The 17,647-nt window shown below is 40.4% G+C and overlaps 1 protein-coding gene across 6 annotated transcripts in view; it reads left to right on the top strand.

Annotated features, from left to right (window-relative positions):
- Nucleotides 1–17,647, top strand: part of foxp2 (forkhead box P2) — a 924,460-nt gene that overhangs the window by 713,697 nt on the left and 193,116 nt on the right. For all 6 annotated transcript variants that reach the window (XM_068050567.1, XM_068050570.1, XM_068050565.1 and 3 more), the window contains one exon: nucleotides 12,058–12,147. In XM_068050567.1, coding sequence (XP_067906668.1) covers nucleotides 12,058–12,147 — 90 coding nt within the window. The remainder of the gene's footprint in view (nucleotides 1–12,057; nucleotides 12,148–17,647) is intronic.

Here is a 17,647-nt window from a genome sequence, read left to right as displayed (position 1 = left end):
CTGTAAAACGTGCCATACGTGCCAGATTGTGGGAAAACCGCAACCTGCCATAAAACCGGCACCTCTGATTCACTTACCAGTTTTTGGGGAACCATTTGGCAGGGGGTTGGTAGACTGGGTAGGACCTTTACTGAAAACAAAAGTAGGACAGCAACATATACTCACAATCATGGATCTGCCGACTTGGTTCCCAGAGGCCATTCCCTTGAGAACAATTTCTGCTAAGGTAGTGGTAGAGAAGTTAATCCAGTTCTTCACTAGAAATGGATTACTGATTAAGATTCAGTCAGATCAAGGTTCCAAGTTTATGTCTAAAATATTTCAAGAAATTATGGGTAATTTGGGTATAACACAGTTAAAGTCCTCAGCATCCCACCCACAGACACAAGGGGCTTCAGAACAGTACCATCAGACCCTCAAAACGATGATCAGGACATACTGTCATGAATATCCCCATGATTGGGATAAAGGGCTTGAATGTCTTTTGTTTTTCCATGAGGGATTCACCGAATGAGTCTACCGGTTTTAGTCCTTCTGAATTAGTTTATGGACATGAGATAAGAGGTCCTCTAAAATTCATTAAAGAAAGGTTTTGAGAACAGAGGGCCAAATCTTGTGTTAGATTATGTATCAGTGTTCCGGGAAAGGCTCATGAGAGCCTGCAAAGTGACTCAGGAACACCTTAAAGCTTCCCAAACAACCATGAAGAAATGGGCAAACAAGCATGCCAAGAACTGAACATTTCAACCAAGGGATGAGGTGTTAGTATTACTGCCTTTACAGGCTGAACTGCTAAAAGCACGGTACAGTGGTCCATATAAAGTGGTCAAAAGAATTGGTAAATTATTTGATTGACACCCCAGATCGCCGGATAAAGAATCAGCTGTGTCATATCAATATATTGAAACATCATCGCCGAGAGGAGGATAAGCAAGCACAGGTATGTCAGGTAGTAGGGACAGTGAAGGATGAAAGGTATAGTGAGGATGAGGCAGAAGGAGGCCTAGACAATTCTCGAATTGAACCCCTTACTATCTGGGGAGCTAATACCGAAGAACGAAGACAGCATGGAGTGGGCTTCGCCATCAGAAACTCTTTGCTCAGCATGATAGAGCCACCTTCAAATGGCTCAGAACGCAAACTGTCCATCCGACTGCTCACCGCCTCTGGTCCAGTACACCTACTCAGCATCTATGTTCCAACACTCTGCTTCCCACCTGAAGATAAAGACCAGTTCTACGAGGAACTCCATAATATCATTAGTAGCATTCCTAATACCGAACATTTGTTCCTGCTGGGGGACTTTAATGCCAGGGTTGGGGCCGACCATGACTCATGGCCCTCCTGCCTTCAGCGCTATGGCATTGGAAGGATGAATGAGAATGCACAGAGACTGCTTGAGTTGTGTACCTATCACAACCTCTGCATCACCAACTCGTTCTTTCACACTAAACCCTGTCAGCAGGTTTCTTGGAGGCACCCAAGTTCACGTCGTTGGCACCAGCTGGACCTCATCGTCACAAGGCGAGCCTCCTTAAACTGTGTTCAAATCACACGCAGCTTCCACAGTGCGGACTGCGACATCGACCACTCCCTGGTGTGCAGAAAGGTTAGACTCAAACCAAAGAAGCTGCATCACTCCAAGCAGAAGGGCCACCCGTGCATCAACACGAGCAGAATTTCTTATCCACAGCTCTTACAAAAATTTCAAAATTCACTTGAAAAAGCCCTTCAAAACACTCCCACAGGGGATGCAGAGACCAAGTGGGCCCACATAATAGACGCCATCTATGAGTCAGCAATGACCACTATGGCAAACGTGTGAAGCAGAATGCAGACTGGTTTCAATCTCATTTTGAAGAGCTGGAACCTGTCATTGCCGCTAAGCGCACTGCACTGCTGAACTACAAAAAAGCCCCCAGCAAGTTAACATCCGTAGCACTTAAAACAGCCAGAAGCGCTGCGCAAATGACTACTGGCAACACCGATGCACATATTCAGCTGGCCTCAGACACCGGAAACATCAGAGGAATGTATGATGGCATTAAGAGAGCTTTTGGGCCAACCATCAAGAAGATCGCCCCCCTCAAATCTAAATCAGAGGACACGATCACTGACCAACGCAAGCAAATGGGCCGCTGGGTTGAGCACTACCTAGAACTGTACTCTAGGGAGAATGTTGTCACTGAGACTGCCCTCAATGCAGCCCAGTCTCTGCCAGTCATGGATGAGCTGGACGTACAGCCAACAAAATCGGAACTCAGTGATGCCATTGATTCTCTAGCCAGCGGAAAAGCCCCTGGGAAGGACGGCATTACCCCTGAAATAATCAAGAGTGCTAAGCCTGCCATACTCTCAGCACTCTATGAACTGCTTTGCCTGTGCTGGGACGAGGGAGCAGTACCACAGGACATGCGCGATGCCAATATCGTCACCCTCTATAAAAACAAAGGTGACCACGGTGACTGCAACAACTACCGTGGAATCTCCCTGCTCAGCATAGTGGGGAAAGTCTTCGTTCGAGTCGCTTTAAACAGGCTCCAGAAGCTGGCCGAGCATGTCTACCCTGAGGCACAGTGTGTCTTTCGAGCAGAGAGATCGACCATTGACATGCTGTTCTCCCTTCGTCAGCTACAGGAGAAATGCCGCGAACAACAGATGCCCCTCTACATTGCTTTCATTGATCTCACCAAAGCCTTTGACCTTGTCAGCAGACGTGGTCTCTTCAGACTACAAGAAAAGATCGGATGTCCACCAAAGCTACTAAGTATCATCACCTCATTCCATGACAATATGAAAGACACAATTCAGCATAGCGGCGCCTCAGCAGACCCCTTTCCTATCCTGAGTGGCGTGAACCAGGGCTGTGTTCTCGCACCTACACTGTTTGGGATTTTCTTCTCTCTGCTGCTCTCACACGCGTTCAAGTCTTCAGAAGAAGGAATTTTCCTCCACACAAGATCAGGTGGCAGGTTGTTCAACCTTGCCTGTCTAAGAGCGAAGACCAAAGTACGGAAAGTCCTCATCAGGGAACTCCTCTTTGCTGATGATGCTGCATTAACATCTCACACTGAAGAGTGTCTGCAGAGTCTCATCGACAGGTTTGCGGCTGCCTGCAATGAATTTAGCCTAACCATCAGCCTCAAGAAAATGAACATCATGGTACAGGACGTCAGAAATGCTCCAACCATCAATATCGGCGACCACACTCTGGAAGTGGTTCAAGAGTTCACCTACCTAGGCTCAACTATCACCAGTAATCTGTCTCTCGATGCAGAAATCAACAAGCGCTTGGGAAAGGTTGCTATGTCCAGACTGGCCAAGAGGGTGTGGGAAAATGGCGCACTGACACGGAACACAAAATTCCGAGTGTATCAAGCCTGTGTCCTCAGTACCTTGCTCTATGGCAGCGAGGCCTGGACAACGTATGTCAGCCAAGAGCAACGTCTCAATTCATTCCATCTTCACTGCCTTCGGAGAATCCTTGGCATCAGGTGGCAGGACCGCATCTCCAACACAGAAGTCCTCGAGGCGGCCAACATCACCAGCTTATACACACTACTGAGTCAGCGGCGCTTGAGATGGCTTGGCCATGTGAGCCGCATGGAAGATGGCAGGATCCCCAAGGACACATTGTACAGCGAGCTCGCCACTGGTATCAGACCCACCGGCCATCCATGTCTTCGCTTTAAAGACGTCTGCAAACGCGACATGAAGTCCTGTGACATTGATCACAAGTCATGGGAGTCAGTTGCCAGCGATCGCCAGAGCTGGCGGGCAGCCATAAAGGCGGGGCTAAAGTGTGGCGAGTTGAAGAAACTTAGCAGTTGGCAGGAAAAAAGACAGAAGCGCAAGGGGAGAGCCAACTGTGTAACAGCCCCGACAACCAATTTTTTCTGCAGCACCTGTGGAAGAATCTGTCACTCTAGTATTAGCCTTCATAGCCACTCCAGGCACTGCTCCACAAACCACTGACCACCTCCAGGCGCTTACCCATTGTCTCCCGAGACAAGGAGGCCAAAGAAGAAAAAGAAGAAGAAGCTAATACTGAATTGTTAGGGAGATTGGACACTATACTTTCCTCTTTCGATGCAGAACAATGAGAAAACCTAACAAGGTTACTCACAGCATTTAAGAGTCTGTAGGGACAAACCAGGATGTACAACCTTAACCACACATGATGTGGATGTAGGGGAATCCTTTCCTATAAAACAGCATCCTTATCGCTCAAATCCAGAGAAACAGGCCGAGGTAAAAGCAGAAATCCATTAAACCTGATGGTTCAACTACATTCTGCATAGACTACAGAAAGGTTAATGCAGTAACAAAGGCAGACTCCGACCCAATTCCTTGCTTGGAAGACTGTAATGAGAGAGTGGGCAGTGCCATGTTTCTTACCAAAATAGATTTGTTAAAGGGATACTGGCAGGTTCCTTTATCACCCCGAGCTGAAGAAATATCAGCCTTTGTCACACCAAATGGTCTTTTCCAATGCTAAGTGATGCCATTTGAGCTAAAAATGCCAAAGCCACATTTCAGAGACTAATGAACCAAGTGGTAGCCAGTGTTCCTAACTGTGTGGTTTACCTGGGGGATGTGTTGGTATACAGTAGCACTTGGAATGACCACTTAGAACAACTAGAAGCTCTTTTTAGAAAATTACAATAAGCTGATTTAGTGATAAACCTTGCCAAAAGTGAATTTTCTAAAGCACGGATAACCTACCTCGGGCATAGAGTAGGGCAAGGACAAGTGTTGCCATGAACAGAGAAAGTGCAAGCATTAGTGGAGCTCCTCACCCCTAGGACTAAGCAAGAAATCATGAGGTTCTTGGGGATGTGTGGTTTCTACGGCAAGTTTGTACCAACTTTCAGTACTATAGCTGCTCCACTAACAGATTTTCTACAAAAAAAAGTAAATGAAGTTAGTGTAGTCAGGGGAGTGCCAAGCATCTTTTGAGAGGCTGAAAGCCAATTTGGTTAATGAACCAGTGTTGGCTGTTCCAAATTCCACTAAGCCCTTCAAGGTAGCAGTCCTGTTGCAAGACTATGAAACAGGCATGGAAAGGCCAGTGAGATACTTTTCCAAAAAGCTAAATTGACACCAAAATAAAAATTCAACAGTGGGAAAAGAAACCCTAGGCTTATTACTAGCATTTTGAGGTCTATGTCCACCACGACCACAGAGAGACACTGGTATATACAGATCATAACCCCTTTGCCTTTGTGGAAAAATTCAAAAACCAGAATGCCAGACTATTCCGGTGTAGTTTATTATTGCAACCTTATCACTTAAAGATTATCCACATTGCGGGAAAAAATAATGATATTGTGGATGCTTTGTCTAGGATTTAACTTTGGTTTGAGTTTTCTGAGTGCAAAGATGGTACAAAATAGAACTCTATTAGCTACAGGTAAAGAGTGAATGAGTATGAGTGTGAAAATGTGTTTTAAAATATTTTTCATCTTCTATTTTCTTCCCACTCTTTGTAATGAAACGCATTTGAAAATGGCATTTCATTCCTCCAATGATGGAGGTGTTATGATGGTGCTTCTGTATTTTTTGTTAAGTATTTTTTTGAGGACTCATGCATTTTAGAATTATGGACATTGTTTTATTTGGGAAAACTGAGCAGGATTCCATGGATTTTTTTCTCTGAGGTTATTGAAAGGACACTGAGAGGTCTTGTTTGAAAAGAATATTTACTGGGGGCTGAATTTTATGCCCCCCCTGAAGAGCGGGGTGGTGGTGTAAAATGGAGCGGGAGGCTCCGAGGGCCCTTCCCGACCTGCTCCCGCTTCCACCGCCACTTTACCCAGGGCAGCGGCAGCGAGAAACAGCCTGCCCACCCCAGGCCAGTTAACAGCCACTTAAGGGCCCACACCCGCCTCCACATGGATTTTACGCATGGCAAGCGGGCAACCTAGCCCCAAGAAAAGCTGCCTGACAAAAGCAGGCGGCTCTCTGACAGCATGGGGGGAGCCCTCATGATCAGGCACCCTGTGCCCGATAGAGGGCAGACACCACTGCCCCACCCCCACTCCCAACACCCAACTTACCTCCCCGTCCCCCTAATTGACTACCCTTGCCTCACCTGGGCCCAACTAAATACCCCTGGCAAGGCAACCAAAACGTATCTTTGTCCGTGCTCCCCGACATCATCTTTTTCGAGCTGGGCTGTAGTCCCAGCAGTTCCCACTGCTTCCGGTGGCGCAGCTGGGACAGTTGGCTGCTGGCCCGCTGATTGGCCAGCAGCTCTATTTGGCGGGACTTCCTACCTCAAGCAGATGGAAGTCCCGCCTCACATCAATTGAAGCCCGGCGACCAGCAAAATATGGGTTGGATCCCAGGCGAGGCAGAAGCAGGTTCGCCACCAACAATTCAGTCGGTGGCCAGCTCCCATCTTCCCAGGGTTAAATCCCAGCCTGGAAGTCATCTGTCTTCAGATAAATGCCCAGCAGGGGCTTTTTGACTTGGGGGAGATGTTTACAGAGAAATGACAGATCAATATTTATAGGGGTCAAGTTGATCCTTGAGATATTGTTTTTGGTTTCACTTTGGACAGTGTTTTGGGGTGTGAACTGTTTTGAAGGCAGTTGGAGTAAACCATCCAAGAGAGCAGTCACCATCAGCACCCTATTCCATCTCTTTGAGTACTTCCTGAGAATCAAGTGTAAGAAATCGAGAAACTGATGCTGCATTTTCCCTGAACAGCCTGCCAGAAATTGCTGTTGTCACATTTCTTCTGAAAAGCCTGCCAGAAGCCCTTGTTGTCACATTTCTCCTGGAAAGCCTGCCAAACTGATCTGCAATGTCGCTTGCAAAGAACTGTTCTAGAAAGATCCCAGTGACAGCCATCTACGCATATTTGGGACACCAAACCAAAAAGGAACAACTGACATCGTTCCATATCTTCTCTTTTTTTCTTCAAGAATTAGCAAGTATTTGGCCAAAGTATTCTTTTTCGTCTTTTTTTTTTAATAACAGAGCTCTAAAGAGAAAATCTCTATTTTGTCTGTTAATGGTGTGTGTGTGTGTGTGTGAGGGGCTAAGGTAAAAGGGAACTTTCATATTTCACTCTGTGTGTTGATGCTTTGCTTCATTACTGATTGTCTTGTTTTATAATAAACTGATAATTTTGTTATTTATTAAAGAAACCTAGTTTGTGTATTTTATTCTGGGCTAAAGAGTAGAGTCCATGATTGACTGTATCGGTAACTGGGTAAACATTTAAATATATGTTGTGACCTATGGATAAATGGAACTAGAAAAGACAGTGCATTGCTCCCACCTCAGTTGCAATGAAAGCCTTGTGACATATGAATTGGGAGCAGGAGAAGGCCATACAGCCCCTCAATCTTACTCCACTTAATACCGACCACTTAGTATTTTAAATTTAATTATTTCAGCTATCTTGAGAGGTTACTTTTTCTGCATGTATTTTGTGCTGCAACTTCAGTTTTTAAATTTTTACTTTATTATTAGTAATGAATTCAGTACTCTTTGTGAAGCTTGCATTACAGCAGAGACTGAAACAAAAACATTATCTTGCACGTTTAAAAAATGAAAATTAGGAAGTGCAATGACTTAAAAATTTAAAAAGTCCCGTTCCATTTTCATCTTTTCACTACTGAGCATAATTCCCCATTTCCTGGAATTCTGATATTTATTTACCTCATTTAAATCATTCATTGAACATTGCATAAGGATTGAAAGCACAAGCACAGGAATTCAATCTGTTTTGTTAAAAATGAGTGCTTATTAAAGCAATTAAATTCTTTAATATTCTGGGATAATAACAAGTAACATGAGTAATTTTTACTTGTTTTCTGTGCAGTGTAGTTATACTGGTCAAATTATTAGTGAATTCAAACCAAATGAAAGGAGGCAAGCGTCAGCTTGTCTTGTGTTAAATTTTCTTTCAGACTGGCTATTTGGAAGGAGTACTTATCCTGTCAATGTGCACTGGGGAGTGCCTGTGTAAACATTCGTGTTTCCCCCTGTTCCTCATAACAGTTTCTTGTATTGCATTTCTTCTGACCTTGCTATCTGAAACCAATTACAGGAGATCCATTCGGGCTGCATCTGTTTTCATAAGAAGCCTAGGCTGCAGTGTTTTTCTCAGAGATGAATATCAACATCAAATATGCTTCTGAGTGCCTCATTATTTATGTTTGAGAGAAGGAGAGATTTCGTAGCCTTCAGCTGAGCTCTCGAGAATGTGTCGTACTGTGCTGTTTATACATTGAAGATATTAATGGGTGTAGATGTCATTTTTCATTTTAACGTCTGAAATGTGACATGCTGATAGGTTAAACAGCCATATTTTTCAGTTAGTCATAAGCGGCATCTTACTTCCAGAAAATTATGTTTACTTTTCTTTTATCGTAATTAAAGAGATCACGTTTTATTTTTCACTCCTTTAATATTTCACGTGTGATACCGCAGAAGTGGTAAGTAATAACTTTATTCAAAAATATAAACGGTTTCTGAGTGAAAAAATTGCACAATTGGAAAAAAGTTGTACAGACCTGAACTAAGTTTTTATTTCATAGCTTACACCATTATAACTGAAACACATTGTGCGAATAGGATGTGAGAGCACAATTATAGTTACGCATGGTTTACATCTTTATATGTCTTCTCAGAAATCATTTTGGGATGAACCTTCATTTGCAGCTTTAGTATATGCACATCTTCATGTCACATCTACAAAAAATTGTGCTTAAATATTTAACACTACATATTATGAAACAAAATTAAAATGAAAGATTGGGCGTGCAAATAGTCCTTGTGGCTCATTGGTTGAAATAAGTTGTAAAAAATAGTCATTTTCCCACTGAATATTTTGTTTTACTTGAAAGTAGTTTCTACACAGTAATAACTACCAAATATTGTGCGATTGCAATAAATATGCATTGATTTGGTATTACGCTGCATAATACTCAAATATTTGTGTTTTCACATTAACCATTTTCCTAATTAATTTAATAATATTTTTCCATTGCCTGGTCAGTAATGGTGTGAGTAGATTCAGACTGATTTAAAAAAATGCAATAGCCCTAAGGACCTGGCTGATGCCTGCTTAAATGTTACATTGGCAGTTATTTGTATACAATGAAAACAAAACAAAGTTCTCTACTGTACATGTTTCCTACTGTATTAAAAGACTTTGGCATATTCCATTTGACATCAAACTTACTAAATTTAAAACAAATGCGCAATTAAAACCATACAGTAGCTGCTTAAACTCTATCTACTGGGATCATTTGAAACAGTTTGTGGATTAAATGTGCAGTAAAATCTATAAACATGTGACATATCTCCATACAGTTCCTTTCAGGATGCAAGCAGTACTACAGACTAACATGATAACAGAATATTAAGCAGATAGCATTGAAAAATAGTATCCATTATTGTGAATCTTGGTACAAATTACAATTCTGTGTTTCTCCTTGTTTCTTCTGACAATCCTCCGAAGCTAGTAATTTATTCAGGATAGCCGCTTTTATTTCAAAGTTGGGTACGAACCCCTTTGTTCCTATCTCAAGTTGGCTTCATGAACAAACACATTAGCAGGTGTCCTGGGCCTAAATATTGGATTTCACAGCTTTCGGTTAGCAGTGAGTTATTGAGCCACTAAATAAATTCTTGATTATGTTTCTTGAGACTTCTTACCTATAAATTTCAGCTTCAGTTGGTTGTATTTTCATTCAGTTTTGTGAAGCTTGTTAAGTACTAAAATAAAATAAAATACTGAAACAAAATATAAAAAAATTCACCCCAGCTTTCAAACAGATTCTGTCAATCTAATTAAGAAAACTAGAAATGCTGGAAATTTCAAACTCAAAATAAATGCTTCAAACACACTGCAAGTTTATTAATATATGTAAAGAGAAACAGCAGGTTAGTATTTCTGGTATAATCCTTTGTCAAAATCTTAGATCCTGTACATCATATCGATCACTAATAAATTACAGAGTTTTGCCAATTCCTTTTCCAACAAGGCTTTCAATTGCACCTTCATCCAATGGCAGTTTTCAGTCTAAAATTTTCAAAGGCTGCACAAAGTGTTTGTCCACAGAACAAAAAAATGAATGCTTTGTGTTCTCTAAAATTAATAAAATGGAGTAATAAATTATTACACAACAATTTAACTTATTCCATAAAATTGAATCATCATTAATCATATTGTCTTGTGATATCTGATCAATTGAATGCCTCAATGTGTGGCACCTTCCAATTTCTTATCCTTTTACCATTGAAAAAAAATACTGAGAAGAACTGTAAAATTGAATGATGCAATAAAATATATTCTAGGTTCAATATGTTTTGTATGATGTTTAACTTTACTGAGAATGTACTGTTTGAAAAAAGAAAGCTTAGTGATGTAACAATAAAGTGATTGTTTGGTAAAATCTCCAAATGTTAGGAATATGCTTAGCAAATTGTTACCAGAGCTTTCTATGGCTAGACAAATCAATGTTGTTAGGAGATGGTGCTGCTGCACTCAGTTTGTTTACTTTGGTTTTGTGCGTCTGCCTGCCTGCTCAAAAACTTGCTTGGAGCCAGACTGTAGCAGCCCTCTCTGTCTTTTCATAATTGATCAGGGGATGACTGGCTTCCCTGAGGGTTAAGACGTGGCAACTTTTTTCTGTTTGCTCAGCATCTCAATGCAGTAGTTCAAACATTGTTCACACCAGCTGGCAGTGTAATGCCATATGCACATCCTGTCAAAGCAACTGTTGTCATGGATACTAGAAAGTACTAGAAAACCAACCCCTTGATTCTAATCAAAAATGTACTTTACCCCATCAGAGGTGAATCGGATGTTTTTTTGAAAGCAGATTGATCAAGTGAATCTTTACTCTGTGCACCTAAATTTTTTATCACACATCATGTGCTAACGATTTTGTTTTTCATGACTCCATGGATCTCTGCCGACCAAGACATTTTTCTGGAGTCTGTTGCAAGGAGTTTTTGATGGGTAGTACCTGTTCCTTGCATATATTGTCAATAGGTTAATTCCAGTGAAGAAATTAACTTAATTTTAAGCTTTCATATTTGTTGCAACATAAAATCTGGTAGTATCCCAGCGATTTAAATTTTTGTGTGCTGGTATTCTTTTGTGTTTGTGTCCAGTTATTTTTGCTACATTTGTTCAATACTGGCAACCTCATTATGCAAAGATACCATTTCTAGTTATACTTTATACTCTTCTGGAAACTGACTGGAAAATTAAATCCTTATGCTTTAGTGTAATCATTTTACTTACAGCTCTAAGAATACTTGTATTTAAAATCACGGGTAGCGTATGAAGGTGAAAAACTACATTTTACCTAAAACATATATTTAATCATTAATGACAAGCATCTGTAAAATAATCAACTGTGTTTTAATTTTTTACAATGTCCCTTCTTTTTAATCATTAAAATGAAGACCCTGGTTTTTCATATTGTAAGCAATTTCCCTGCCTGCAATCTACAGTACAGAATCCGTGTTAATCCACTTCCAAGATATCTGATGTTGATTTGTCAATTTTAATTACAGCTTCCAGTAACATTTGAAGTCTTGCGCTTCTGCACCAAAATGATATTATGAATATGCAAATCTATGGTAATAAGAGGGGGAGGGGGTCATTTCTGTTGAACACACACACAGTGGATGAATCCCTAGCGGTAACAAGTCTATTGATGCAGTTTACATCAGTTTGTAATGTACTATAAGATTTGCTCTTCCTGTAGTGTTCTGCAGAAACTCTTGACTCCATATGTTGCAGTTTCATGGTCAGCTGTAGGTTTAAAAAGAAACTTGTGTCATGAAATATTTGTATGTTATAAAAGCGAAGAAAAAGTAACTGATGTAGTACAATCTGACTGTTTAAGGTAAAAATAAACATTGAAGAGAAAAGTGCTTTTTGTCGAAGAAAAAGGTGGTGTGTAACACAAAAGAGTTTCAGTTTATGTGCATCCTAAATTATCGTGACGTTAATAATTAAATTGAGATCACAGCTTAAGGAAACAAACTTTATGAATAATAATGTTTTTTGGCTTGCAGGCACTACAAGCAGCAAGACAGCTTCTTCTTCAGCAGCAAACCAGTGGTCTGAAATCTCCAAAGGGAAACGACAAACAGCGAACATTGCAGGTCAGCAGGTTGTTACTGATCTTTTGTAACAGCAATAATTAAAAATCTTCAAAAACTTGAGCACTTTTTAAAAAAAATTTATATTATTTTCCAATGCACAAACAAAAATGATAGAATAAGATACACATAATTGGCCCTGCATATGATTTCTTCAAATAGGTTATAGTTTACAGCATGGTTTTTAAAACTCCATTTGATTAAATTACCAGCAGTCATTATTTGGGATCGAGAGAGGCTGGCTGCTAAATGATTTAACTTGTGTATACCATAAATTAAATGAACTATAAAAGAGCATTTCTGCTTTCAAGCAATAATAACATGAATAACTCGCTCTACTTAATATGAGTATATGGATGAGAAATAAAATCAACTTCTACCATTTACTAAACATTTATTGCCAGGTTGAGAGCAGACCTGTTCTGGGCTGATGCCCACTGATGATTACACCTGTGATTGGGAGTTTTGACCTCTAAAAGGGAGGGTAGACAATCTTTGCTTACTCATTGCTGCAGATCTGTAGCAGTCACTTCAACTATTAAAATAAAATTAACTCTGAGATCAAGTGGAAGAACTCTGGGTGAATTACACATATAGGACCTGCACTATGAAGCTATCTTTGCAAGTCCTACAACAGTATGTTTACAATGAGTGACAATCTATGGAGAAAACATTTTCTATGATTATTGTTTTAAAGAGGAAACTATAAGTAATCTGAGTATGTTGTTACATAGAGTTCGACAATGAGGTGGTAACTCTACATACTGTAATTCTTGATGCATGTTCAAGTTGAATCATTTTTCTTGTTTACTTGGAAAGACAGGCACTTTGCTGACCCTGCAAAACACCAATCAAAACATTCTTTTGTGTTGTTTTGCATCAAGACAAGAGCAGAAGAAATGCTCACTGTCTTGCCAAAATGTGGCCCATTCCCCTTATTATGACAATTTCCTCAACTTGTTCTGTTTTAAATTATATCAGCAATTAGCATATTTTCAACCTTATTTTTAGGTTTAAATTGCAGTGTGAGAGTGTGCTCTCCTCTCAGCTAATTAGTGCTATCAAGGAACAGTAGGTTAGCTCATTAGTACCATGTGCATTTAATTAGTGAAGATAAAATTGGAGTTAACTCATAGTTAATATTTTCACAGAATGCTACAGTGCCAACACCTTCATTTGGAGTCACACCCCTGCGTAACTAATTATGGTCTAGTGGCATATAGGATGCGTGTTTAGTGAGAGCACCAAACTGTTGACAGAATTGTTTAGAGAAATGTGTGGGATCTGTCCTGCTACCAAAATTGTTGGATAAAGTATGTAATTTGCTTGATCACTGTACTTGAGCCTGAATTAGCATTGCTTGTTAAGCATCAAACAAAACTATATCTGTACAAAAACAAAATAATTGGAGTTTTCAAAATATGAAATATGACTGATATTATTTGATGCAAAAAATTGATTGATGGATCTTACCAAATAAATGTTGGGCTAGGATATTTAGGCAACTGGTTGACTTGTATGATTTGGTGCAAAGGATTTATAGCTGTAAATAAAGCATCAACTGCATCCATGATGGCTCAGCCAGTTTATGCAATGATTACCTGAGACATGCAGATCAGGAAGTTCACAGCCTGTACTGAGTTAGCTAAACTCAATTGGGTCAACTGTAAGCATGCAAAATTTGTCCTTAAGGGTTACAGGTTTAGAGAAGGGTGATTTGACCAGGAATTGCTACCAACAGCAACTTTTATTTATATAGCACATTTAACATTGTAAAACATCCCAAGGTGCTTGTTACGACCAGGTGAAAAAGAGGTCTAGGGTTCCCTTTCAGCCTTCACCTGGTCTTACTCCAAAAGGGTTTAATTTTAAACACACTGTGTTTTTAACGTCCCCTTGGTGAATCCTTGTTCACCACTTTCCAATTATAAGGCAAAGAAACCAGCACAAACAGGCTTTCTTAGGTTTAAAGAAAAAAAGTAGAAATGTATTCATCTTAAACCTAAACTCTAATTCGGTTGACGCCTACGGATACACGACGCGCCCACGCTAGCATGCATACGTGATACACACATGCAAATAGAGACAGAAAAGAGCAGAAGAAAAATAAAGTGAAAATGTTTGAGGCAATATCTGAAGAGGGTTTTTTGTTACTGTGATTTGAGCTCACTGTAGAGTCCTTGATCGTAGGTAGATCTTGCTTTTTGTTGGAGCCCAGTATTCTTCTTAAACCTTGTTCACTGTAGGAGACTTTTCTCTCTTGGGGTTCATGTGTCTTCTATGGGTTTTGGAGTTCCGTGAGAAAGAGATGGGAGCAGACAGGAGAGGCTGTGGCGAGCCAGCCAGCGAGTCTTTTCAATCCAGGAGCAAATAGCTTTCTGCCCAAACTTTGGTACAAATTCAAAAAACTCAAGTTCCCCAGCAGGTTAGTCATGTGACGAGCTGGTTTCACCATGTCTGTTTGTGTATTCGGCCATCTTAGCAGTCAACCTGGAATGCGAGCTCCCCCACCTTCAGCCTCTGGTGATCAAAAGTCCATTGTGGGTTTAATGTCAGGGAATGGCTGCTTTGTCCTTCCAAGCACCGTCTGTTAATATGCAAATGTCTTTTCCAACCACAGCTGATCTGTTCAACAAGTCCACCCCTCACTCCAGTAACAGTTTAAAATCAATGCTCATGACAAAATTAATGTGCCTCATTCTTGACAGGTGGGGGTCTAACATGACAGTGCTTCATAGGAGTGTTATCAGACAAAATTTGACATCAAACCACATAAGGAGATATTAGGGCAGATGAACAAAAGCTTGATCAAAGAGGTAGGTTTTAAGGAATGTCTTAAGGGAAGAAAGACAGGTTGGTCAATAAGTGGTGGAGAGATCTATTAAGGGTATTCCAGAGCTTTGGGCCTCGGCAGCTGAAAGCATGGTTGCCAATGGTGGTACAGTTAAAATCAGGGATGTGCAAAAGGCCAGAATTGGAGGAGCACAGCAGGGTGTAGGCCTGGAGGAGGTTACAGAGATAGGGAGGAGCAAGGCCATAGAGGGATTTGAAAACAAGGATGAGAATTTTAAAATCAAGGCTTTGCTTGACCAGGAGTCAATGTAGGTCAGCAAGCCCAAGGGTGATGGGTGAATGGGACGAGGTCTGAGTTAGGACACAGCAGAGTTTTGACTGCCCTCGAGTTTAGGAGGGTGGATAATGGGAGGCTGGCCAGGAATGCCTTGGATTAGTCAATTCTAGATGTGACAAAGGCATGGAAGAGGGTTTCTGCAGCAGATGAGCTGAGGCAGGGGCGAAATCGGGCAATGTTAGGGTGGTGGAAATGGGCAGCTCTAGTGATGGCATGGATATGCGCTTGGAAGCTCATCTCAGGGTCAAATACAGCACCAAGGTTGCAAACAGTTTGGGTCAGCGTAAGACAGTTGCCAAGCAGAGGAATGGAGTTGGTGGCTAGGGAACAGAGCTTGTGGCGGGGACCGAAAACAATGGCTTCTGTCTTCCCAATATTTAGTTGGAGGAAATTTCTGCTCAGCTAGTACTGGATGTCGAACAAGCAGTCAGGCAGTTTAGAGATGTGGAGGGGTTGAGAGAGGTGGTTGTGAGATAGAGCTGGGTGTCATCAGTGTGCATGTGGAAACTGGTGCTGTGTTTTTCGATGTTGTAGTGATCCCCAGTAGAAATGCATGTGTTTGACAACAGGATTGAGCTCCATTGGAATGTTCTCACAATTGAATATCGTGTCAGCAGTCAGTCTCCAGACTTGCATATAAATAATTGCTCTTGAGAGTGGTACTTGTGGGTTCCTGTGTGTTAACTTACTGTTTATGGGTGACTCTCATATCCCCATCAGTAAGAGTGTTTATCCTTGCCTTGAGACTGATTAAACTTTCTGCGCCCAGGAAATGAATAGCAAACTCTGTCTGTTAATGTATTTTAGCTACTGAAATTATCCTGTACCTCCATAATATCTTATTCCATTTTATGAGAGCAGTAGAGCTTCACATTAGACTTGTTTTAAGTTTATAATGCTAAACAAAGTTATCAATAATCTAATAATTATACAATACAATACAATTATATATTTGCCATAGAAAGTCTATCATTTCATTCTTCAAATGGACAAAATAATTTTTAAAACTATCACTACACTAGAATTTAAGCTAAATGTTTGGAAATAGCTTTTAAATATATACAGTTTTTTTTAATCTCCTGGAATATCTTACCACATATGAGTCCACAATAATTTAAACTGTTTCTTGGAAATGTCAGTTTTTCTCTGTCAGGAATTTCAAGCTGACTAATTTCTTCTCAAGTTGACTCACTTCTTGCTCGATCTTCAAACCAACTCCTTTGATTCAGACAGAAGCAGTCTTTTACATCTCAGGAAAGAGTTATCAGGACGACCTGGATTTTGAATCTCCCACTACTCAAATTTAACAAGGAACTGTCAGTCATCTACAAATAGAACCAATCCCATAGCGTCGTGTAAGATTAAATTATTCCTCTCTCCAGTCTATAACTGGTGAAACTGACAACACTGTAGCAAAATAAGCTTGATACAGGACCCTGAACTGCATTCAGCTTTTTGAAGCTGCTTAGTTACTGTGATTGGATTTACGGAAATAGCTACTAAACCAAAACTGGACAGAAATACCTCATTTTTGTCACAGCCACAATGAGGCCACGTAAATATTGTTAATGGAGATAGATTAATTTTAGGTTTGGAAAGCAATACAGTTTGGTCTGCAGTGGTAGATCAGCAACAGTGATAGTAGGGTCATATTGAACTTGTAGTTATTGCACAACTTCACAATGTGTCAGCCTAATAATCTGCATGGTGTTGTAATCTACATTCAACATATGTATCTTTGTCCTTTTTACTGATTTATCAGTAACACATACAGTTTTTCTTATTTTTGTACATGTTTTATGGCTCTAGTTTCCTTGATAACGAGATGTCTATGGCAGTTTTGACACAATATAAAGGAAACACTTATTTGCCAGAGACCTAAAGACCAATTGCCCGAAAAGTTAAATTTGAATAATCATCAGAGAGCTGTCAGTATACCTTCATTACAAAAATCGTACTACTAGCACTTAAAAGTGGATTTATATTTATCATTACACCTGAATTCTTAATACATCTGAATTCTTAAAATACACTATAAAGTTAAAATCTTCAACTTACTAGCTTTCAGCCGACGAGATAGCTGTGGGAAACCGTTGTGAGAGGTCTTTCCATCATTATGCAGCAGGAGAGTGAAGTCACATGCATCGAGAAGTCCTTAGTAAAATCACAATTTTGATGCGTCTGTCCAGTTTATAAACACAGATCCAGGATATGCCATGGAAAATTGTGACTTTCTGTGCATTAAACCACAGAGTGATGTCAGTCTTTATAGTTCATTATTTTCACAGGAATGTTGAAATGATATGGCCTCAACTTGCAAGAAATGCTTAATTTTCAACCTGGTAACATTGTGACAGCTAAGCACATTTTGAA

This window comes from Heterodontus francisci, chromosome 18 (genome assembly GCF_036365525.1).
Source record: "Heterodontus francisci isolate sHetFra1 chromosome 18, sHetFra1.hap1, whole genome shotgun sequence".
Taxonomy (NCBI): Eukaryota; Metazoa; Chordata; class Chondrichthyes; order Heterodontiformes; family Heterodontidae; genus Heterodontus; species Heterodontus francisci.
Note: the sequence above shows the minus strand (reverse complement) of the source record. Positions and strands in the feature narration are given on the sequence as shown.